Consider the following 23,702-nt stretch of genomic DNA (forward strand, 5'->3'; position numbering starts at 1 on the left):
GCCCACAACAGAGTATAAACCTTGGCATTTGCTGAATAAGGCATTGCATGGCAGTCAGGCTCTACCATCATCAATGCAGTATTTTGTTGAAAAACAAATGCAACACTGGGAATGTTGACATTGCACACACTTATCGAAACAATGCCACAGTGAAGGCATGCTGGGCAGCATCCCACTTACGTATTTGTTGTCTCACTTGCGCAACCTACAGTACGTTCTTAGATTTAACATTCCACCAGTGACTGATCACGTGTCGGTAATATTAACAAACACTGGGAAAGTCTTTTTACTGAATTGTTTTGTGTGGTGTAAGCAGAGACGTGAGCAAGCATACGGTAGATATTTCCATAGTGTTTTCTCCTCGAACCTAATTGCCTTATCATACAACGAATTAAAAACAAGACATTTTATTAATATCATACCTTTTATTATTTTGGACATGTGTGTTGCGTGTTGAATTAGGCAGTCAGTTTTATCCTCAAGGGAAGCATATTACACCCATGATTTAATCTAGTTTCTGAGTGATCACTGAATGCAAACAACTGAATGCCTCTTGGGTATCTAGGTTGAGTGTTCCTTTCCTTCAATCCCCTCTGATACATATATACAAGTTGATAGTAAAAAAAACAAAACAAAACCAAAAAAAACAAAAACAATAATGAAGCAGTCACATGTTCTAGATCCCACCTAAAAGCTCTTCAGTGCCCTACTGCATCACGGCATAATTCATAGCACTCCTTCTGATGATACAGGATGAAGCTCTGCCCCTCTAAAAAGCCTCTAAGTATTTACACGAGATTTTCTCCACAAATGAGATTGTTTCCTACATTAAATTACAGGTCGCAACCAACATCCATGCAAGTTTTAACAGCCCATGCTTCCAGCTCCAATATGAACACACACCAAAAGTCTATCAGTGACAAAAGCTGGTAACACAGATGGGCGAGAGCAACGAGCTGTGGAGGTCACAAGCTGAGGTGAGGTCAGGTGAGAGGTCAAAGGGCGTCCATTCCCCGCGATGAGAAGCCGAAGCCCAGTCCCATGCCTCTCTGGGTGTGCGTCTGCGAGCGGGCCATCTCATACTGGACGTCCAGGTTGCGGAACATCTCCTCCTGCTGCTGAAGGGTCTTTAGGCCTTCCTCGTCCAGCGACGTGGACGCTCCAGCCTCCTCCTCACCCTGAGGGAGAGAGAGGGATGATTAGCAAGAGGCCGAAGAGAACAAAAGATCATTTTAAGTTGCCGTTTTAACAAGTTATGCCTAGAAAATTGATTTAAAGTTGGATTGATGTTTTAGAAATGGGCAAAATATTTAATTTAAATAATAGATGAATATTCGTTTCATATCTTCTTTAACAAGACAGATTTAGGGATGCACGATGTATCGGCCAGATGTATCGGTATCGGCCGATATTTGACATTTCTCAATACATCGGCGTCGGTCCGATGGGTAAAACTGGGCCGATGTTAACGCCGATGTTTTTTAAAATGTGTTACGGTTCTAAAAGATTGGACTTGACGGTGACTTTCATTGTTTGTGCTTCTAGTTTGTCTCTAATTTTATCACAGGGAGTTAAAAAGTGTTTTTGGAAATAAGAGGACATTAAAACATTCAGTTTATTTGCATCATTGTCATCTCTTTAAAAAAAAAAAAAGAAAGAAAGAAAAATCGGTATCGGTTAATATCGGTTATCGGCCAAAACCGCAATATCAATATCGGATATCGGCCGAAATTTTTGACATCGTGCATCCCTAGACAGATTAGATAATTTCGCTAGTTGTTACACACAATTAGATGTTGAAGTGCATCATGTTAACTAGAGTTTATTATAGAAGTACAAATAAAAGAGCAATTTGTACAGATTAAATGCAGTGTAGAAATGCAGTTACTTAGAACTAGTGCAAGTAGAGGTTGTTTAAGTACTTGCAGAACATTCAGGGCATCGTCTACTTACTTTGATGCCCATAAGCTTGCGGAATTTCACATTTTGGTCCTTGTTGCCAAAATTCAGTTTCTCCCAGAGTTCAGCTGTCTGCGACTTCTGCGACTTGTTGTCCTATGGGAACAAAATGAAGGTCAAATGATAAGCATGTTCAGAGCTTCAGAACGGTGTCTAAAAGTAAGGTGAATCCAGGTAAATTGGGCCACTTTTGGCCATTCGCTTATATGCACAAAAAAAAGAAAAAGAAAAAAAGTGGCCCAATTTACCTGAATTCACTATACAGTACAGTTCTTTTGATTACTTGAACAGCCATGGGGGTATTATGAAAACAGATGGCATACTCCAGCAGGACAGTTAACATGTGGTGAACATAACTTCACCCGCCAATCTAGACACTAGAAACGTTTTCTGTCCACTGTGCAGATTTAACACTTGAGCAGTTCAATCACCGGCTCAGCATCAAGAAACCAGATCCATCCCGATTTGTATGGCATGTTCCTTTCATTTCACACTTCAGCAAATCACGGCTGATGACAAGTAAGCTTATTGCATGGGCTATTTTGGATTTGCTACCGTAGCTACTTAGTTTAGGATGAAAGTCAGGAATAAGTCACAACAGTTCATCATCTGAATGGGAATCAGACAAGTGCTTTGTTACTGTGCAACAAGCACATACACACTATGACTGGAGTATCCCCAAGGTGAAATGACATGCAAAACAATGTCACAAGCCCTGTAACTATGTTAGCATATCCCAGAGGGTGAAATAACATGCAAAACAATGTCACACGCCCTGTAACTATGTTAGCATTGCACTTATATTAGACACTACTCCAACAACTAACATCCCATTCACAAGGGGGTACCAGCCGATCTCTGGGTCTCTGGTCGTAAAGGGTAAGCAGGTGAGCCCAATGGGTGAAACATTTGGGGAAAAGGAGAACACTGGAGGAGGCGCTGGCCTCGCACACTTGCTGATATTGGAGCTAGCATGTTTGGAGACTGGCTGTGTGCTTGTCCTTTTGTGGATGTACTACTTTGGAGAAATTTGTTAATTTATGCATTTGTCTGGGTTGGATTCCTCCACCTTGCGCACTTGGAGGAGAACCAGTTGAAAGAGCTCAGGACTGGGCTGGTCAGTCAAAGGCAGACGGACCACTTGCAGTGGCCTGAGGGCCTAGAAAGTATGTTGGTTTGCCCTCTGTACACCTGGCATCTACCATTAGTGTATTACACCCCTACCATCACGTAATGTAATGCATACATTAAGCGTTAGGGGGTTAGTGTGGGGTAACATTGTGGTCTTGGTTAGGTTTTAGTTGGGTCAAGTAGTTGTGGACCACTAGGCAATGTGCTTCAGTGTTTGTAGAATGGGCTAGGACCATAGCCTAACAACTCAGAAGATGCCAAAAGTGTGTTAAATCATTTCCTACCAGAGCATGACATTGACACCTGCCAACTAGCCAAATGCTAGGGCGACTTGCCATTTTGATAAGTAGCATATTCTTGGGTATGCCACATCACAGTAGACTATATTCTGTTGTTTTCCTACTGTGCATGAACTGGACCCCGTTTCTGGGAAGCATCGTTGCAACTAGGTTTACAATGGGAAACTGCATTGCAACCAATTAAGTTGCTAACTTAGTTTGCAACGATATTGTCAGGAAACGCACCCCTGGTTTGCATTAAAGCACACATTTTCAGTTCCAGTTTCTATTTCCATTTGTCTGCCTTATTAAATAAAAATTGAAAATAAAGTCTGCACACCGGGCTCCCGTTTCTTTTCATTTAATGTGACGTTTCGGACAGCATGCCCTTCGAAGGGAATGCTGCCCGAAACGTCACATTAAATAAAAAGAAACGGGAGCCTGGTGTGCGGACTTCATCTTCAATTTTCATGCGACTTTGCTGGTCCTGCACTCAGAATATTTTTGAGACGGATGTGCGTGTTTTTTTTTCTTTACTGCCTTAGTAAAATAATCAATTTCCTACCCCTTCAGTCTTGCCCTTCCAGAGCAGCTTCCTCTTCTTCTCCTGCTCTGCGAACCTCATGGGGTTGACCGCCGAGGGGTTGTAGTAGCTGGGCACGGAGATGCCCGTCTCTGCCAACGTCTTGGCCTGCAGGGCGGCCATCTGCGCAGCCATGGCGATCTGTGGCGTGACCTGCGTGCCCGAGGCCAGGAGTGCCGCCACGTTCAGCACGGGGTTGGCGGCGGCGGCGGCAGCGGCAGCTGCGGCAGCGGATGCGGCTGCAGCAACGGCATCACACAGGAGGGGAGGCGGCATGGAGGAAGCTGCAGCAACGGCTTTGGCTGCTGAAAAGCAAAGTGAAGAAATTAAATCTATTCAGCTTTTAACCCATTTTAGCCTGGAGACAAATACTCTTAATTCATGCTCTTGAGATTGGAGGGCTTTTTAATAAACATGTGGGTATGTTAGAGCTGAATGAACATATTGTATGGCAAAATGAGGGTCTTAGCTTTTAAATGCAACTTATTTAATGTTTTTATGTGCTTCGGAGGGCTGAGATATTTCGGAATTAATAGGCAGAGGGCACCCTTTCCCAAAAAGGGCTTAGGCTAAAATGGGTTAAGGAGCATGTACTTTTGATGCATTTGATTTTAAGTTGTGTCAGGAAGTGACAAGATTATGTATGGTATTGTAAGTAAATCCGTTACACATTATCAATCAATAACATGCCTGATGTTGTAACTAAAAGGGTATTGGTCAGTAAAGCGAGAGAGAAATATATTTATTGTTCATTAATTATACAAGTTCTAATGCATTTCATTTCATTAAAAAATCATTAAAATTCAGAGCTGAGCAGAGCTGGGTTTTCAATGGGTTAGACATTTCATGGCTTTATGAATGCAAAATTAATGATAGCAATTCCCATTACTATTATTCTCACATAGCCACTGAGAACATGAGAAACAGTTGAAGACTCACCCACATCTTGGAGTTGTGTGAATTATTCTTATTTAATCATCCTCTTCACAATTCCATTCCACAATGTGGAAAAGGAGACAAAACTCCAAAATACCAAACTGGTCCTTAAGTTAATACATTTACTAAATTGCAGATGGTCTTAAAAACCCAACTCGCCTCTGGCCCTGACTGTGGCAAAAGTTGGTTACCATACCTTCCACTGGTGGCTGTGGCTTAGGCACAACAATCTCTGCCTTCTGCGACTGTGGCTTCTGTTGCTTGTCTTGTAACTCCTTCTCTTTCTGTTCCTGAAGCTTCTTCGCTCTCTCTAACCTAGAAGCCAGATGACCATACAGTATCCAGGTTTAAACAGCAGAATCGTGGGGGAAAAGTGCAATTAACAAAGAATTACAAACAACACGAGAACAAAAATGCAAGCATGAGTGACGCAAAGGCAGGGGGACCTTCTTTTGTGTAATTGTTGTGTTTTAAAAGCACCTATAAATTGCATTTGCTGTGATGCTCTGCGGAGTGTCAGCGATTCCCATCATGTGACAGACTGGAACCCCTGGCGTCAGGGCAGAGTGACCTGCGAGATTAGCGCACCTTCTTGCCAGCGCCTCCTGTGCGTCCATGGCTGTGTTGCGGCCGCGGAAGGCGGGGGGACTCGGGGTGCGACTCCGGCTTTTTCGCCTGGCTTTCTCTGTTCTTTTCTTCCTTTCCCTGCGGGCAAACAGGCACCCTTTCACTTTCCCATACAAATACAAACCAGTTTTGCAGCATCATAATCTCTGCTGTAATGTTAAACCGTTCCTAATGCCCCACTTATAATGAGCAAGCACATAAATATGGATGTTTAACCAGCACGCCAAGCCTCATGGAAATAACATGATCAATAGACTTAAATGTTTTCAGCTTAATCATGATTAATTACACAAAAAATATGCTGAGAGCACTGCAAGATGACACAAGAACAACACAGTAGCTGTAGCAACAGTGCAGTACACGGAAGACATAGATACCCCCTGACTCATAGAGACCAACCACCAAGAGGTTTTGAAACACTGCCACCAACTCGTAAATACAGAGGTTCATGTCCGCTGCCGTACCACTAATAAAACATGATATTTTGTGGCTGAACAGAATCTGAACACGTGGATTCCCAACCTGCTCTTGCTGCGGCTCCTGCTGCGGTGCCTGTGTTTGGACCTAGAGCGTGAGCGGGACCGGTTTCGCCTCTTCTTCTCCCGGCTTTTGGACCGGCGATCTCGGCTGCGCGAGCGAGAGCGCCTCTTGTCTCGGCTTCTGCTGCGATGACGCCTGGAGAAAAAGAGGAGTCATCCCTTTTCAGTGACGCAGAAGCTCTACCATTTCTAATAAAGGCACATAAAAAGTGGAAAAAATGTGCCAATCTTTCACACCAAACTGCTGTGAACGTTTATGTTTATGAAGACTCCATATTCAGTGAAATAAGTACAAAACGACTCAGGCCGCCACTACTGCTACTACTACAATAACTTATTTTATAACAAATAACCTGCTAAAAAACTAACTGATCAAGCCTTGAAATTTTGGTAAGTCATTCTTCAGTCCAAAAATGGTTACAGAAATGGCCTCGTCCTATCCGTTCCGTGGAGCATTCTGGCTCACCTGTCCCGTGACCGTGACCTGGAGTAGCTCCTTCCTCTGGAGGACTTCTTGTCCTTGCGTCTGTGGCGCTCTTCACCGCTGTTCTCCTCCGCCAACCTCTCTCTGCCCCGCTCGTCGTGCGAATGAGCATCTTCCAGACGGCTGTGCGACTTGGACGACTTCTCCGAGTCCCTCCTTCGAGCCTGTTTTAAGAAGAAGTGGTCTCTTTCAGGAAAATAGTGCAACAAAGAGAGTTAGTATGGTGGTACTTGTGCACCGTCAAGTCATGTTGACAAGACACTTTTTTTTCTTAACGTCATCTCTTTAGCAAAGAGGCCTTTTCACACAACAATCACATCAACCAAATCTTCAGCAGTAAGAAGCGAATCCCAGAAATATGGAATCCTGGACACACCAAACATTGCAAAGCATTTTTACTCAATTACACCCACAAGTGATGAACACAAGCCAGATTTACTGAAGGCTCTGAGGAAAGCATTAACCATTTCTTAATTTACCTTTTAAATAGTGGTTCTGCAAGGTTCAATTGCAGAGTTCAGACCAGCTTCTTCAGTACTGAATATGGAATGTATTTTGGCTACAAACCATCAGTAAATCATGGCTTTAGGAGGGCATGTGCTTCTCTTCATGGAGTTAGTAAGACCTTTATTCTTTAAAAAATCTAACTTTCAAGCACTTTTTTAAAGTGCTGCACTGCAATAGAGAAATGACACTTTATTATATTAAACCATCGCTCCATTGGCATTAGTGAAGAATAAACCCCTCCCTATCCCTTTGCGTCTGCATTTTCCAATCAAGCTGATTAACTTACCAAATGCAAAGATTGTCATTTCAAGTCAAACAATCACTAAAACAAGAGTCCATTTTTAACCCATTGTAGTATTTAGAGGCCCAAATTGCTCTACGGACAATAGACTCGGACAGCTTGCAGTGCTGTGCTCTGTTAAACCATACAGTAGTCCATCCTGCTGTGCATGCAAGCAGAACGTTAGCGAGCAACAGCCCTAATTTAGTCTGTCTCGACCATCTCCATTTCACCCTCCACCCGCACCCCCATTTGCGAAGTCTCCTAATATACTGGTGGAATCAGGAAGCTAGAACCATGTGAAAGAGGTTAAAGTTAATTTTGTCTGTGGTCTAGGTAGGGAAGTAGGAGTTTGAGTGGCTGATAGTTACCTGTCCAGGAAGTAGGCATATAATTTTGCTATCTGTCAGCAGCGTCTTCAGTTCAGAGTGTCTCTTCGTGCTTTAGCACGCTGAGTGTAATTTATTATAGAAATGTTATCATGTGATCTAAGCACAAGGTGTTCACAAAAAAATAAAGAAATAAAAAAATAAAACTGTTTTTAAAAAGTGCTCCCACACAAGCATTCTTCACCAAAGTCATGGCATTTTACAAACATCCAATATGCTAGTAGTCCAAATGAAATGTGATACTGAAAAAAGTGGGTGCTTTAGAATAAACAAAAGAAATACACAGTACTTGTATAGGCTATCTATCTGACCAGCCAATCATACTTACCATGATCTAAAACTACAACTGACAAGCAATAGGCTACATATGTGTATGTGAACTTCTGAATGTAACTAAGCCTGACTGTGATTTAACTAATGTTAGTTACCTCTTTGCTCCTGCTCCGGCTTCTTCTGTGCTTTTTATCACCTACACATAAAAAGAAAGTAAAGTGTCAGCACAACAACACATTAACTTATTCTGCCCTACAAAGCAAAAAGGCAGTAACTGCACAGAGCTCCAAACTGAGTAAAATGACTTTAAAATGATACTGCAATCCAGTCTTAGTAGTTTTGGAGAGATTATTGACATGCAGCAGTTTTGTTACTTTATATTACCACCTTTTATCCAGATTAATCATTTTATTTTAATTATTTTTTTTGATATATATGTCATTGAAGTCATAGTAACTCATTTTTGACAACAGCGCAGTTACTGCCTTTTTGCTTTGTAGGGCAGTATTGCATTCAAAGGTAACTCTATCCCATAGCTTTGTTTGGCGTCGGTAGTATGGTGATGCGAATATACTCAGCATTAATGGCTAGAACAGCTGGTAGGGCAGGGCAGTGGATAAATGTGGTCCCCCGTGAGGCCACATTTAGACTTCTATACATAGCTTTTGACTTTACAGAGTGACCTACCTCGACGTGTGAAGCAAATTTCTTATAACAAACAAATGTAATAATAACGAGGGCAAATACAGACGATAACGTAATATTTCAAATAACTAATCTTAATGCATTGGTTAATGGTCTAATTATGGTCTAATAGCAATTATCTATTACTTTATATTATTTAAATTGTTTAATGCTACAATTTCTCTTACCGGACTTGTGCTTTCTCTCTCTTGAACGTGACCTGGATCTTGAGTTGTGGTGTTTTGACTTCGAGGTCTCCGAACTCGGCCTCCGTCTACCCGAGTCGGGGGAAGATCTCGACATCTCCTTAGTATCGGCGCCACTCGCCTATGAAAACGAAATTATATCTCCGATGAGATTAAACGCTATGGAACCTGGCGAACTTAACAATAACCAATCATCATTTAATTCATTTTCATTCCGAACTGCGTGTTCGTGAGGCAGCCACCCGAAACAGTACCTGACCCGACCCCACCTACGGAACTCCCACCCACTCCGTATTAACATGCTGAGGAATGTGATGATTTATCTAATGTAAATGATAACTACTACCACCTTGGACTGTCTGGTTTATAACCACTCCAATAAAGCTACGCATTAATAAGTCTGGCTGGGAAACTATGTCTTTGTTCTTCACGCTCGAAGAAAATGGCTCGCCAGGACAGTTCCTGGACCAGCCCAGAGAGGCAGCTAAGATAAAGCAACGAGCTAGGTCATTAGCTACTAACATACGTCTCGTTAGCAACCACATAATAGCCTAACACAACAACATAGGGTTAGTAAGTTGGTAGTTTGATCACAGTTGTGCCCAGGACGAGGGCACCAGAGCAATAATTAATTGACTGTACGCCAGAAATTGGTCAGCGTCGATTCACAAATATTCCATGCGGCGACAAGAAATGACTGGATGAAATCCTTCTCAGAACAGCAGTCCTCCATGGGCGCCATCTTGGTAGCAGCTAAACAGCAATTGTTTTCCTTGTTTTAGATAACTGCAGCTACACCTCGAATGAAGGGTCCCTTATATTTCATTAGCAACTTACCGCCATATTTCCTTCGATTGATAAGTCTTACAGTCTATGGTTTTCGATGGTTTTCTCTATTCTTCTGATACGTCTGACACACCGCGTTCCTTCTTCTGGGTTGTGGCGAACTCCAGTACTACTTCCGCAATGTAGTCAGCGTCAACAAGGGTTTGTAATAAAAGTTATAACCCTAGAAGAAACAGATTTTTTTTTGAATGAAGTATTTGGACTAGAATTTAAAGATAAATATAAATCATAAGTTATGAGTTAAATCATTATAAAAAATCGAGTCAATACAATGATATTGATTATGTTAAGTTTTTATTTCGAAAGAGGTATGACTTTTATTTTATCATAATGTTCAGAAATCTGATCTTGTCCAATCACAGAGCAGAATAATCCACACTCGGAAGACTCCTGAAATATGAAAGTGTCCACAGTGAAACTGTTTATTATTTCACATAGTATGTGTTCATAAATGCCTGAAACTTCTTCTTTATGGTTCTGCATTTGAGCCATAGAATGAATGAAGTGAATACTGCAAAAACGTCAGGAAAATTTCATAGACACAAGAAGCGGTTTTGTTGTAGGCCTATCAATAGTGATGCTATTGCTACTTTGTAGCTTAGCCTGTACGGTGCACTTGGTAATGTAGTGTGGTGGTCGATCTGTATAAATCAGTGTTATCCTAGGAGTGAGCTTTGTAATTAATGAAAGAAAAAAATGTTAAGCTTTCTAACAGCGAGACGGATTGGAGTCGATGACCCTGTTCGACTGAGACGAGCAGAATCAACAAGAAGGTGCATTGTTCTGAAGTTTTATCACATTTCTCATCACAAATGAAAGCATGTGTTTCTTTAATTACTTTAGTCACTTTAATTTAATTCTGTGATTCAGTGTCATTTGTTTTATGTTGTTTATGTTGCCATGGCAAATAAGGTCACACTTGCCCAATTGGCAACACTAATAACCTGCATTAATGCACCCCGTTCAGGCATACAATAATCCCCTCTGCAAACACAGGGATTACAAGGATTCTTACATATTAACTGCATAGAAATAGAATTAAAAATATATAGCATGTGTAATACACACTGTACACATCAATTAATGGGCCCCCGGGTTTGAATCCAGCCTGGACCATCTGTCTCTAGAGCTCTCTCTCCCACTTACTTCCTGTCACCACTGCTCTAATAGTAAATAAAAGCAAAAGCAGGCATAAAACAAAATCAGCACCAAAAAATAGTTTTAAGTACAAAGTTGTTCTATTTGAAAAATAACTATTGTTGTGAACCAACTTTGCAACATAGGTCTAGATAAGTGACCTCATATTTTTTCCACATATATATCACATATATATCACATTTGTTCACAAATTATGTCAAATTAATGTCCAATATATAGCCGCCCCAAGGTGGCAATGTGACCGGAGGAGAACAGACTGGACACGAGTTTGGGGAAATTAATTGCTACTTATGTCTTATTTTGTTTTGAAGGGTTCTCAGTCTGGAGCTGAATCATGATCGAGATGTGGATCGAATACATGGAAATGGAGTAAATTCGTTAGACATTGAGGTCATTGAAGGCAGATAGTAAGTGGTACACTTTGGATTATTTTGGTATTTTTCGTAGTAAATGAGGATTGTATGAAACTGTTGTGATTTTAAAAAAAAAATTGGCAAAGTTTTAAGAATTCTGTGCTGTTCCATACTGTCTATTTGCCACCAAGGCTCTATGCAGGGGTGGATATATGGTTGTACAATGTTTGCCCACTTAATAAAGAAATAGAATTGAGTATGCACACAGTAATGTTGTGTCAATATGATTATAATAATAATATTACATTTTATTTTTGAGCGCCTTTCAAAATACCCAAGGACACTTTACAATCAAAAACAAATACATAACAGTAGAGAAAGTATAACAAAGCTTCAGTGAATTACACATTATACGACAAGTTGACAAATATCTACAGTTACAGATTCACAGATACACAGATTCTCCCCCACTTATATTTTGGAATGCCCCCAATGGCTGTTTTGAACCAGCTTTGGTCTACAGCCATTTTTAAAACATAGAATGAATATGTAGTATATTCTAGTACTTGTTTGGAATATATGTTTTTCTTGCCTCATAGCATGTTATCAGGGGGTGCTGATGGTGTAGTCGTGATCTATGACCTTGAGAATAACAACAAGAAGCCTCAGTACACCTGTAAAGCGGTCGGAACTGTGGGAAGGTGAGCATGACGAACTGAATCAAATTCTCTCAGCAGACACCAGATGGCAGTATTGTTTAAAATGGGCCACAGAGCATCAGTTTTCTTTCATTCTAATCTAGTCTGAAACAATGACGCACTGTCTCCCACAGGTCAAGTCGCCATGTGCACAAGTTCAGTGTGGAAACGGTGCAGTGGTATCCCCATGACACAGGCATGTTCATATCTAGCTCATTTGACAAGACAATGAAAGTGTGGGACACAGAGACATTAAAGGTCAGCCCCTTTCCTTTTACTCACCTCTTTAAATTCTCTCAGTTTTGAGGCAAGACCGACCATGTCCGCCTTTAAACTCTGAAGTGTGATGCTGCCATTAATTCGATTTCATGTGTGTGTGTTTTATTTTCCTGCTGAGGAAGTGACAATGGAAACACAAACCTCTCAAGTGACAGATCAATATTAGTTAGCCCTCATGGCATGGCACAGGCTGACATGAGCAAACAGTGGAGTGGGTGAAGTGAGATAAGAACAGCAGCATCTGTAGTTCAGGTTACTAGTTTTCCCCATCATCCTTGTGTCACACAGGTTGTTATTTAGACCGGTTCAAAGAATATATTTTTTTATTTGTACAAGTGCTACTTAGTAGTACAGTAACGTCAGTTTTCCCATTATCAGGACAAGAAATTGGTCTGTTTGCCCAGGAGAATTGAACCGGAACCTAGTCTTCTAACCGCGTTTACTCAAGTGCTGTTGTACTTCCGTGCCTGTTGCTATGGTCCCAGGGCAATCCACAAGCTATAATGTAGCCACATAGTATACAGTAACATTGGAGACTTTTTCAGTAGTGCCCAACAAGACACTACTGGCTGTATCTATTGTCTGTATCATATGCACTTCAGTTTGCGTTTTACATGTACGCCACAAAACAGGAGTATTAAAACTGCAGATTTATGACTCATAAAACAGCAGAACAATTCTCTGTTGTGTATTTGGAGGTGTCTGTAAACACTCTCATTATAGACAGTAAAAAAAACAGTAAAATATAATTAACATCATTTTTTTTTACATTTGTTGAAGCCTGCCGAAGTGTTTCATTTTGAAGGGAACGTCTACTGCCACCACATGTCCCCGGTGGCCAGGAAGCACACGCTTATTGCAGGTGTGTTGTGTTCACCACTCTCTCTGTCTTTGTTTCCGATTCACTTAGCTCCATTTGTCACCATCAGGCCTTCTCCCACTCACAGATTACATGTCTACGCACAAGACACACCCTCCCTTTCCCCTTGAGTTCATCTTCCTGTGTGCTGTAGATCTAAAATTCCTCACATTCCTCTTTAATTGTTTATAAATGTGACTAGTAGGTGTGAATATGTTGTGTTTGTTGTTGTAAATACTACCTCAGGGCTTTATGTGTTCAAGGTTCAGAGTCTGTATACTCGATAACCTCAGATATTAGTTGCTCACGAAGGCAGAAAAACAGAAGTGTTCAGCGTGAAGCAGACGAGGCGCGAAATCCCTCTCACACCAGTTCATCTGGTTCTGCTGCTAGTGTGGGTGAGAATGCGAACCCCCCTATGGCACGTTTGTCAAAACCAGTCGTGGGATTGCTTTGAGGAAGAGGCAATGTGCCAAAGACAATTCACGACAGGAATTTTCTCTCTCAAGTCAGACGCCACGCTCTCAGTTCAGTTCACCCCTTCCCCCTTACCCCAGTTTCCCCCAGAGCAGGACGGACTGGTTGACAAAAAGCTGGTTGCCAGTAGAGGAGAGAATAATGTCTCTTTCTCTCCCCTTGTGGTGATGGTGATGCAAGACTAGTGTCTTTAAAGAAAGATGTGCCAGAATGGTTTCTAGGTTGCATTGATGTTACTCAATAGCTGCTAGTTGAATTTCCAGTTACTGTGTCTGTTTAAACATTTCTGAGTATTTGAATTAATTATTCACTGAATATGAATCAGTTGGGTCAGGATTGGGTGAGGTTGTACAAATGAAGTGTTTTAGTATTCGTGCTCCATCTCTAGGATCAAGAGATGGCGTCTATGATATGGGTGCGATTTTATCTTACCTGTTTCTTCAAGCATTTTAGTTATTAACTTTAAGTCAAATCCATGTACACAGTAGCAGACTGCAAGCGAGCTGTGTACATATTCCCCAGGGCTGTGTGCTATGAGCTGCATTCTGTAGGTATGCCAACCTGGCCTATTTCTGTTACAGGGTGGGAGACGTGACGCCTTGTTTTTTCGTAACATTGGTTAAAAACCTACAAAACTGTTATTTTCCTTTAAAAAACAAATGTCAATGAAAGAAGATGTGGTACATTATGTTTCATATTAGTCTTAGATGAGAAGAAACATTTTTGTTAAGATTTATGTAAAGGTTTATATGTCAAATTTCCTGCGGTGTGACTGTAACATTAATGAAACAATATATAATAATATATATATAAATTAACCAACAACATTTTGAATAATGTATGAAGCATTTGGCATGAGTGCATAAATCTTAACTTTAGATTAAGATATGTGAATGTGGAAAAAACTCAAGACAGTAATATTAACTACAAGTTCAATTTCGTAACAGAAATTGCGTCCTGTGGGGTGACATGTATGTCAATGTTTGTGAACGGGCAGCTGCAAGGCCAACTACAAGGGTCTTAAAGACTGGCTCCTAACCAGTCAGTACCTCAGTTATTGGAGAGTGCTGTGGAAGTTTAAGGTGACTCTTAACCTCTTAATATGTCTTCATATTGCAATCTTTCTGTCACACAATGCTTAGGTTCATTTTATGGTGTCCTGTGGTGTGACTGCTCTTATAGGAGGAAAAAAAGTTTTTTTATTAATGAAAACACATATTAAGATTAAACACAATATCATTATCAAGTTAGCATGAGCTCAGATGTCAGTCATGTATACAAAAGGATTAAAATGGCCATAATGCAGTGAATTCCCTGTGGTGTGACTCCATTTTCCTGCGGTGTGACATGCCTATGCTATGTGTTGATGCAGGACACATTTTCCCAAAAATGGCAAAAATAAGGTGAAATTCCACAGACCACTAAGTGCTTTATTTTTTTCTATTTTTTTCCAATTTTTATCCATCATTTTTTTCAGGAATTTGAAAAACTTTTTTTTTTTTTTGCGTTACGCCCTTAAACGTCAACCACCCTACAGTCTTTTGGGACAGTATGGTTATGTAGCTAGCTCTCCTAATGTTCAGTTACACCTAATGGTCTTGAGAGGAATAGTACTTGTGCTAGTGGTGGCTTTTACTTTTAGTGGTGTGACAATGTTTTCAATATAGTTTCAAGTCATGAATCTGAAGCGTTTTAGAAGCCTCAGTAATAACTCAGGCATACAGTAAGCTTGTTGTTATATCTCACTCAATATATTTTTTCCTAAGTCCGTTGTTAATTCTAGCTTTAAAAGCATGCTACTTGTATTTAAATATATGAGGACAGGGTAGGTGTTAAAACAGTAATTTTGCCAGTGTAAATGAATTCAGAAATGATTCACAGAATATCATAAAAAATCATAAGCCTCTAAGCCTCTGCTGAGCTATTCATTTTTCAAAGCAGTTATATTGCTTTCGTGCTGTGGATGAGCTGGCCGGATGTACATTAAATTTCACCATAATCCTGTCAAACAATTAGTCATTTTATTGCTTTTCCAGCTTTGTGGTTACACTGAAAGGAATGTAAAATTGAGCTGAAAAAAGAACCAATAATTTTCGTCATTTATTCATACATAGTAAATTTGATCTGCCCTCAAAGAAATGTGTATGCACACACAGAAACACGTACACGCACAGAAACACATACACACACTAACACAAACACACACACACACACACACGCACACACAAACACATTCGCACAACTCTGCTACAGTGACGCATGTACACAAAGACTGCTCAATCAGTGCCTTTGTGCTCTCTCCAACCCCCCCCCCCCCTTCTCTCTCTCTGTCTGCAGTTGGTACCAAAGACCCTAAAGTACAGCTGTGCGATTTGAAGTCCGGGTCACGCATCCACGTCCTCCAGGGTGAGTAATCTCACAGGAGCCGTCTTCACCAGTGGACCCATTAAAAACAATCACATTATTCCCTTTAGCTCAGACATGAAATTCACTAGATGTTTGTATTGTACATACTGTATGTCACTCTCTCAGTCCCTACCAGGGTATGAATACACTTGCATCAACTTTGCCAAGACATGTGTCTTGAAATGTCCATGTGGCATAATGTGTATTTATTTAAGCTACTTGACACCTTAATTTCCCCCCGGGGATCAATAAAGTTACTCTACTCTACTCTACTCTACCTTTGTAGCTATTCTGAGAACATCATTCTGCATATTAACGGGTTACAGTAGCATAAAATGGTTTCTCTTTTTAATGCATACATCCTTTGGAGACAGGTACGGTTGCAAAGTAACTAGTGTACTTCTGTTGCAGTCTTGCCTCAGAAAGAGACTCATATGGCTGATGCTGTGTTTCTGTGCCCACTGTATAGGTCACAGAGGCGAGGTGCTATCTGTCAGGTGGTCCCCGCGATACGAGCACATCTTAGCCACAGCCAGGTAAGCAAAGGAGACGAGAGAACGCCAGCTTCCTCCTTCCCTCCCTCTCGGGGACGCTCCCAACACGTTTACACGGATAAACAAGACAGCCTCCGCGCACCCCGGGTCAGAGCACTGGCAGACAGGCAGAGCAGCAGCAGCAGCAGCAGTAGGGAGGGAGAGAGGGAGTTTTTGTTTGTGCAGTAACCCCCCAATGTAGAGTACTGCTCATCTGGCTCCTGGCTAATTAAATCAGTTTAATTAATCCATTGGGAGCGGCGCACACAGCCAGCCAGATAGGCCTCATTATTAATCTCAACAAAGCAAGGTGCCTCCACTATGACAAGACCCGGAGATCAAAACTCACATTTAATTGATGGCCTAAAGAGGCTTTTTGGAAAAGTCGACGCAGGTTAGGGAGTAATGAATAATTCACTGAGTTATATTGGTAATTTCAGCATGAAAAACACTTAAAGTGCCAGGCTAAATTAATAGCTTTAAATTATTCATAACACTTCTTTACAAAGATTTGAATGCTTGTTGGGTCCGAACATTTCTACCAAAACCCAATTGCTCCTTTAGATGTTAGATTACTCTGAATGACTATCACTCCCTCATATTCAAGTCAGTGTGGTGGGAAATTGTGCATAACACAGCATGAAATGCACAACATTAATCTATAAATTAAACTACAAACTTTGTGTGAACATATCTGAACATTTCAACCAAAACCTCCTTCTGTTTTTATGTAGATGTTCAATTGCAGTGAGACAGCTTCTACCATTCCACTGTATTCCAGTGTGTGCTGGATGGGGAAATGGGCATAGAGTGCATGGCATGCATAATACTGAGTTACAAAGACTTGAATGCTTGTCAGTTAGTTCTACCAAAATCTCTGTTGCTTTTATAGGTGGTTGGCAGTAGTGAGAGTGCTAACTTCTGCCGTTCCACTATATTCCTGTGTGTGTGCGTGCATGCGTGCGTGCGTGCCTTTTTCAATTGTGGGAATAGTAAGTAATGTTATTACATAATGTTGCCTGCAGTGCTGACAGCAGGGTGAGAGTGTGGGATGTGCGGCGCGCCTCGGGGAGTCTCTTTACCCTAGACCAGCACAACGGGGACAAGTCCAAAGCTGCTACAGAAGCAGGTAGGTGCATCTGTATCGAGACTAGGCTATAGGCTCATTGCCTCAGCCCATATTCCACGTTTTGTCTGTACAGTAGTGCAATTCAACTTCAGTACCAAGAGGGTTGAATGGAGAAAATCACTAGGTTGTCGGGGACATTTTATTTCATGGCTCCCAGTTCTGCCACTGTGACGCCACACTTTTCTGTGAATAGTGTTAAATAAATGCTACTACCTACTACATAGATTTGTTTCTCAGGTGTAGGGTGGTACGTATTGATTGATTCTCTCTCATTATTCTATCGTTGTGTCTCCCTGTATTCATGCTGACAATAAAGAATTGAACCCAATATCATAAAAAATAATATGCTCTTACGACAAGTAATAACGACAAGTCCTCAAGTGCAGCATAATTTGACGGTCAAATGAATTGAAGAAATGTGTGATGCAGACGTATCGATACTGGCAGATTATTTCCTGTAAATGCCGAAAGTTGTCAACCCATGACTCTAGGCCATATCAGTAGATGAGGGTGCTTATCAGGCCAACTGTCAAACAGACAGAAAGCTACCGTGTGGAATTTTACAGAGCGGTGCCCAGGTGATAACCTGTACTCTCAGGTGTCTGCCTGTCACCATGACAACAGAGGCAATGAAGGGAGAAAAGTGAGCAAGTGCACAGCTGGTAGTGAGTGGGGTAGGTGGTCATACAGAAACCAAAAGAGGAAAAAAAGAGAGTGAGACAGAAAGGAGGGGAAATGTAACCTTTCAACGTTGTGTCTTCGCAGTCAACACTGCTCACAATGGACGTGTGAATGGCCTGTGCTTCACTGCCGACGGCCTGTTCTTGCTCACGGCAGGCACGGACGACCGCATGAGGCTGTGGAACAGCGCTACTGGAGAAAACACTCTGGTAGGTGCAGAGGGGGGAAGTTACTGTGTGTAGCACATCTCATCTTGTGTCATAACAGCTCTGCGGAACCTTCTCCGTGGCTTTTGAAGTCCGAGCTTCAGGTATCATAGTGAACTTGACAAACATTGAGAAAACATTTTTTTGCAGGTTGGTCTGGGGTCGCACCATAGGATGCATATTTCTACTAGAGACAACTATTAGTCTGGCTCTGTCCTCCATTCACAATGCTCTATCTACGTTGTGATTTTTTTTTTGTTACTATCCAGGGAGTTGTTGTTGTATTGGGGAGGGCATTGCCTAGTGATGACACGGCTATGCTGCTGGCCTATTACAGGCAGTTAAGCAGTTTGAATGCCAACCATTTGGGCTCCACTCAGGCTGTGGTACAGCCTCAGACATACCCCTATACATTTCATGTTATAGTCTTATATAGGCTTGCCCGGCTACAGGTCTCGTTTACAGGCAGACGTGCAGACGCTCTGAATGTTGACAAAGTCACACCGTCACAACTGGAGGAAGATGAAGGTCTTGATTAAGGAAACAAAAGGAGATGTTCTTGATAAAGGCATGTCATTCATCACGTGAAAATGCAATCAGACTTTACGCCCACACTCACACACGGGACCGCATAGCTCCTGATTTGGGTTTGACTTCCGTTTCCATGGGTGAATTACAGGAAAGTGGGTAGCGTCACCTTACAACTTATGCTTTTGCTACATTCTGCCCCTACATGCAAACTCCAAAACAGTATAAATACTGATTCTACTTTTTGAGTGCCAGTCCACGATTTCTGGAAATGTGCTTATTTCACACCTCCCCTTGAGTTGAATAATGAAGGTTTTACCTTTTCCCGGCCGTTTTCAACCTGTCACAATTGAGTTTTATTTTTAGCCAGCCACATGCTGCGTTTATATGTAAACAGAACAAAAAAATATATGCTTTTAAAATAAATACATTTATGAATGAACCACCAGGCGCCCCCAAAGCCCTCCCCCCAACCCCCTGCCTGGCCTGACCTGACCTGGCGCACCCAAGGCCCCCCTCTCTCCCCCTGGGCTCCACTACCAGAGCCCGGGTCTGAGCTGACCACCCCGGGCCCAGCCTTCGGCTATCGCTTACGGCCACACCATCGCCTAATTCTGGAAGTGGTGGAATTTTGCCTTGAAGGTAGTAGGTACACACAGGGCCACATGGCTCCTAAGCTGTCTTTGACTTCTGCTCCCCTTTCCGCAGGTGAATTACGGCAAGGTGACCAACTCCAGCCGCACCTGCCTGAGGCTGGCGGTGTCGCGCGGCTGCAGCCCGGACTTTGTGTTTGTGCCGTGCGGCAGCTCCGTGGCCATGTACTCCCTGCACAGCGGCGAGCTGGTCACCATGCTGCGTGGACACTACAACAACGTGGACTGCTGCGAGTTCCACCCAGACTACCAGGCGAGTTGGCAGTAGTGTTGCACCGATACCGATACCAGTATCGGACAGGGCCCAGGTCAGCATTAAAATGGTGGTATCGGTATCAGCGAGTACCAACAAATAGGGCGGCAATAACATTTGCCAATGCTTGTATGACACTTGAACGCAGCCTTGAACTTGACACTTTAACGCAAATTAACGCAATTAATCATGAGTAGGCTTACGTTCGTAAATTGCCACACCAAAAGCTCTTTCACCCAGCTCTGGTGAAACCACTGCTCACGACGTTCAGACAAAGTATTCATCAAGTGCATGCGGCCTCTCTCTCTCTCATTCTTGCTCACAGAGTGGTGTCGGTATGGTATCAGTATCGACTGATACTGCACAGCCAGGTAACGAGTATCCGTATCGGAGCCAAAAATGGTATCGTGCAACACTAGTTGGCACAACGGTGGAACTCCCACTCTACCACCATAAATGGCCATAGAGGGTTCTATGGGGAAAATCACTAGATTTTCGGGGGCCATAAAATAAAGACGTTGATGAGTGGAGGTGCAAAACGCACACCAGAAACAGAGGTGCTGGCAACCAGAAAATACAATTGCAGGAGGAGAGAAGTGCCGCACACTCACAAGTTAAATAAAAAGTTTTTTAATGTGACAGTGACCTGAAGAAGGCCGACAGGCCGAAACGTTGTCACATTAAAAAACTGTTTATTTAACTTGTGAGTGTGCGGCACCTCTCTCCTCCTGCCATAAAATAAAGACTGCACCAAAAAAAAGTTCAATTAATATCAGTTGCTGGGAAGCAGGACCTTTTAAACGGACCACTAGTTGAACAACCTTGTTGTACAGTATATTTACCGTACGTTTTAGTAGATTTGTGATATTGAGCATTTTTGTAGTTAAGTCACAATAGACAACCAGGTGAGTTGGCACAGCTGTAAAACCCTCATAAAGGGCCTTAAATAGAGGTGTTGTGGCAGCCTGATCTCCAAAAATTCCGTGCTCCTGGACACGGATGTTAAGGACACGAAATCCGTGTCCAGGAGCACGGATTTTGCCAAAATTCCGTGCTCCTGGACACGGAATTGTTTTCCATGCTCCTGGACACAGAATTGTTTTCCGTGATGGGCACACGGAAGTGCTTTCTATAGGCTATTACCACAGCACTGTGTAACTGTATCATTAGAAAATACATACCAAATGCTAATCCTAAACATAATAATGCCATAGCAATTTAATTTGTGCCCTGACCAAAACATTCCCTAACCTTAACCTGTCATTAAAGACATATTTTTGAGAAATACCTTTTCCAGTTGGTTGCTAGGCTATCAAATTCATATAATAAATGAAAGAAAACTAGCTGTGCCCAGACCAAAACAATCCCTAACCCTAACCTGTCAGTAGGAAATGTTTTTTTTTTTTAGAAAAAATATTTGAAATAAGAAAAATCCTGAGAAAACACAAGACTGTGGAAACATAGAGCTGTGGGAGTATAGAGAGAGCACTTATCTGTGTCCATCACGGCAAACAATTCCGTGTCCAGGAGCACGGAAAACAATTCTGTGTCCAGGAGCACGGAAATTTGGCAAAATCCGTGCTCCTGGACACAGATTTTGTGCCCTTAACATCCGTGTCCAGGAGCACAGATTTTTTGTAGATCATGTTGGATGTGGATCAGTGGGCTAATGTACCGTACCATTACGCCGGGGTCCCAGATTTGGGACTGTAACCAATACCCTGAAAAATAACTGTAAGTCGCTTTGAATAAAAGCGCCAGCTAAGTGTAATGTAATGTAATGTAATGTAATGTAATGTAATGTAATCTCTCTCCCGCAATTGTCCCCTGTCTCCCTCACTGTCCTATCTGAGTAATAAAGGTGTAAAAACCAAAAACACAATAATAAGGGCTTTATGTAGTCAACACATTGCTACTTACACATGACCACAAGGCTATGCATCACTACACTTTGGCCTCTGCTTAGCAAGACCCATTTGTCTTGATGCATTTGACCATTTTTCAGTGGTGCCAGTGCTTGCGTCGCTGTGTATAAACAGGAAAAGAATGTTCTCACACCACATGCATAGCAACATGATTACATACCAGGTGCCATAAAATGACACAATTTAATTTTAAAAAGGGAAGTTTGTCTTTGCCTCTGCCTAAGTTCTGCTTTTCACCTGGTGTGAAATTTCACAAGAATCGTTTCACATACAAGAGTCATCACACCTCATCACAACCCATCTCTGTGAATGCAGGAGTTGTACAGTGGTGGCAAAGACTGCAACATCCTGGCCTGGGTTCCAGTGTTGAGGCAACCTGATGTGGAGGAGGAAGGACCTGCGGCTGGCAGAGTAAGTAGAGCAAAAAAAAATAACACACCCGCACACGTCATACGCTGTCAGCACTCTCTTGAAAACACATAGTTCATTCTGGATTCTGAAGCAGTCAGGAGGGTTACATGCAGGCACTGATGTCACCTACTTAAGTGCACGGTGCTGTCTTTCACAATTTACACCAGCAGTATTTCTGTCAAACACATTCCAGAAGGAATGACTAACATTGTTATCAATTCTACCAACTGGCCCTGCAAAACCAGTTTTACTCACTTTATTACGTTACACTCTCTCGTGAATAGGTATGGCTTGCGTTAGTTTCATTAGCAACACGTTAACGAATAACAAATGTTTTTTGTCCTGTCAGGCGGGCGGACAACAGGCAGCAGTCAATCCTGCATATGCGGACGCCTGGAGCAGTGATGAGGACTGATAGCGGCCAAGAACAAGGCACAAGGATGGACAGCTAGACAGGCAGAAGCCTAAAAAATGGACAGACAGACCGACAGGCTGGCCGGCAATGCCTGTACGGACAGATGGACAGAGACAGTGGTCGAGTTGTAAAATCAAAGCAGGGGGGATGGACAGAGATTGAATCAGATTATTGGGGGTTCGGGGGTTTCTCCCCCGAGAACATTTTGAAAATTGTCAAAAGTGCAACTTTAACAGAATATGTGAAGAAGGGAGGCCTGTTTTAGAGGGGGATGATTTTTGACCATTTTCATTGATGGGGATGATTCTAGACCATTTTCATTGTCGGGGGGACGGCATCCCGCCTCATCTTCCCTCATCTCCCTACAACTCAATCCCTCGACAGAAAGATGAGGTCAGATGGAAGGAGAGAGACATTGAAAGGTTGAAGGCTCAATGTTACTAAAACCAGCTCCCTGGCCTAGGGTGGAAACATGAACGTGTGAACTTCAAGAATCTGCCTTCTCTACAGTGGTATTGTAAATGCCACCAGTCCTGTAATAGAACTCAAATAGTTTGTTGAGGTGTATTTTCACTCTATGAATGGACTCCGTTATGAATGTGCCATTATTTTTTCAGTCTTTAAATCATGGGATACTGTATGTTTGACAGTGGGATGAATGTATAGATATCGATACAACACATTGTGTTAGTTTAGATTTTTTTGTGGAATTGGGGTGTGTGAGCTGTAATTGTACACAACATTAAGACAAGACCTCAGGTCAAGTCCATCAAGATAAACAAAGCCTTTTTAGTAGGAGCTGATTTTATATCATACATTTGTCTTCACTCCAACTGCACATCATTCAGCTGCTGTAAATATGTTACGGTTAATTTTGAGGTTTTTTTGTTTTAAAGGTTTTACAGTAAAGTATGATCAAGTCTCAATTAAGAGTGTGTGTGTGTGTGTGTGTGTGTGTGTGTGTGTGTGTGTGTGTGTGTGTGTGTGTGTGTGTGTGTGTGTGTGTGTGTGTGTGT

General features: G+C 42.0%; 2 protein-coding genes across 6 annotated transcripts; one reads left to right on the forward strand and one right to left on the reverse strand.

Annotated features, from left to right (window-relative positions):
* Positions 1-9,825, reverse strand: rsrc2 (arginine/serine-rich coiled-coil 2). Of its 3 annotated transcripts, none has more exons than XM_063194984.1 (10): positions 9,714-9,825; positions 8,859-8,997; positions 8,142-8,182; positions 6,520-6,701; positions 6,037-6,189; positions 5,368-5,592; positions 5,084-5,202; positions 3,934-4,253; positions 1,954-2,055; positions 1-1,178 (listed from the first exon to the last, which is right to left on the reverse strand). In XM_063194984.1, exons 1-10 carry the CDS (start codon positions 9,717-9,719, stop codon positions 996-998), a joined length of 1,470 nt encoding a protein of 489 aa, XP_063051054.1. In that variant the 5' UTR covers positions 9,720-9,825; the 3' UTR covers positions 1-995. The 3 variants fall into 3 exon arrangements, with proteins under 3 accessions (XP_063051054.1, XP_063051053.1, XP_063051055.1); XM_063194983.1 differs by having other exon boundaries at positions 3,934-4,256; positions 9,714-9,824; XM_063194985.1 differs by having other exon boundaries at positions 2-1,178; positions 3,934-4,256; positions 5,476-5,592; positions 9,714-9,824.
* Positions 9,760-23,657, forward strand: ercc8 (excision repair cross-complementation group 8). 3 transcript variants are annotated; one of them, XM_063194986.1, is made up of 13 exons: positions 9,760-9,863; positions 10,427-10,495; positions 11,192-11,287; positions 11,833-11,934; positions 12,066-12,189; positions 12,991-13,072; positions 15,884-15,952; positions 16,422-16,488; positions 17,511-17,614; positions 18,380-18,504; positions 19,738-19,935; positions 22,176-22,271; positions 22,621-23,657. In XM_063194986.1, the coding sequence occupies exons 1-13, from the start codon at positions 9,760-9,762 to the stop codon at positions 22,684-22,686; spliced, it is 1,302 nt and encodes a 433-aa protein (XP_063051056.1). In that variant the 3' UTR covers positions 22,687-23,657. The 3 variants fall into 3 exon arrangements, with proteins under 3 accessions (XP_063051056.1, XP_063051057.1, XP_063051059.1); XM_063194989.1 differs by lacking the exon at positions 9,760-9,863 and adding an exon at positions 10,124-10,159; XM_063194987.1 differs by lacking the exon at positions 9,760-9,863 and having other exon boundaries at positions 10,109-10,495.
* Positions 23,658-23,702: the final 45 nt, after the last annotated feature.

The sequence above is a fragment of the Engraulis encrasicolus genome, chromosome 3, assembly GCF_034702125.1.
Source record: "Engraulis encrasicolus isolate BLACKSEA-1 chromosome 3, IST_EnEncr_1.0, whole genome shotgun sequence".
Taxonomy (NCBI): domain Eukaryota; kingdom Metazoa; phylum Chordata; class Actinopteri; order Clupeiformes; family Engraulidae; genus Engraulis; species Engraulis encrasicolus.

Excerpts from the sequence above, each read along its gene's own strand:
- rsrc2 (XM_063194983.1), bottom strand. Across the intron at positions 4,257-5,083 it reads GCCACAGCCACCAGTGGAAG|CAGCCAAAGCCGTTGCTGCA; the intron begins GTATGGTAACCA and ends TTTGCTTTTCAG. Across the intron at positions 2,056-3,933 it reads GGAAGGGCAAGACTGAAGGG|GACAACAAGTCGCAGAAGTC; the intron begins GTAGGAAATTGA and ends TTGTTCCCATAG.
- ercc8 (XM_063194986.1), top strand. The coding sequence starts at position 9,760 with ATGGTTTTCTCTATTCTTCTGATACGTCTGACACACCGCGTTCCTTCT. Across the intron at positions 18,505-19,737 it reads CTACTGGAGAAAACACTCTG|GTGAATTACGGCAAGGTGAC; the intron begins GTAGGTGCAGAG and ends CCCTTTCCGCAG. Across the intron at positions 22,272-22,620 it reads AAGGACCTGCGGCTGGCAGA|GCGGGCGGACAACAGGCAGC; the intron begins GTAAGTAGAGCA and ends TTGTCCTGTCAG.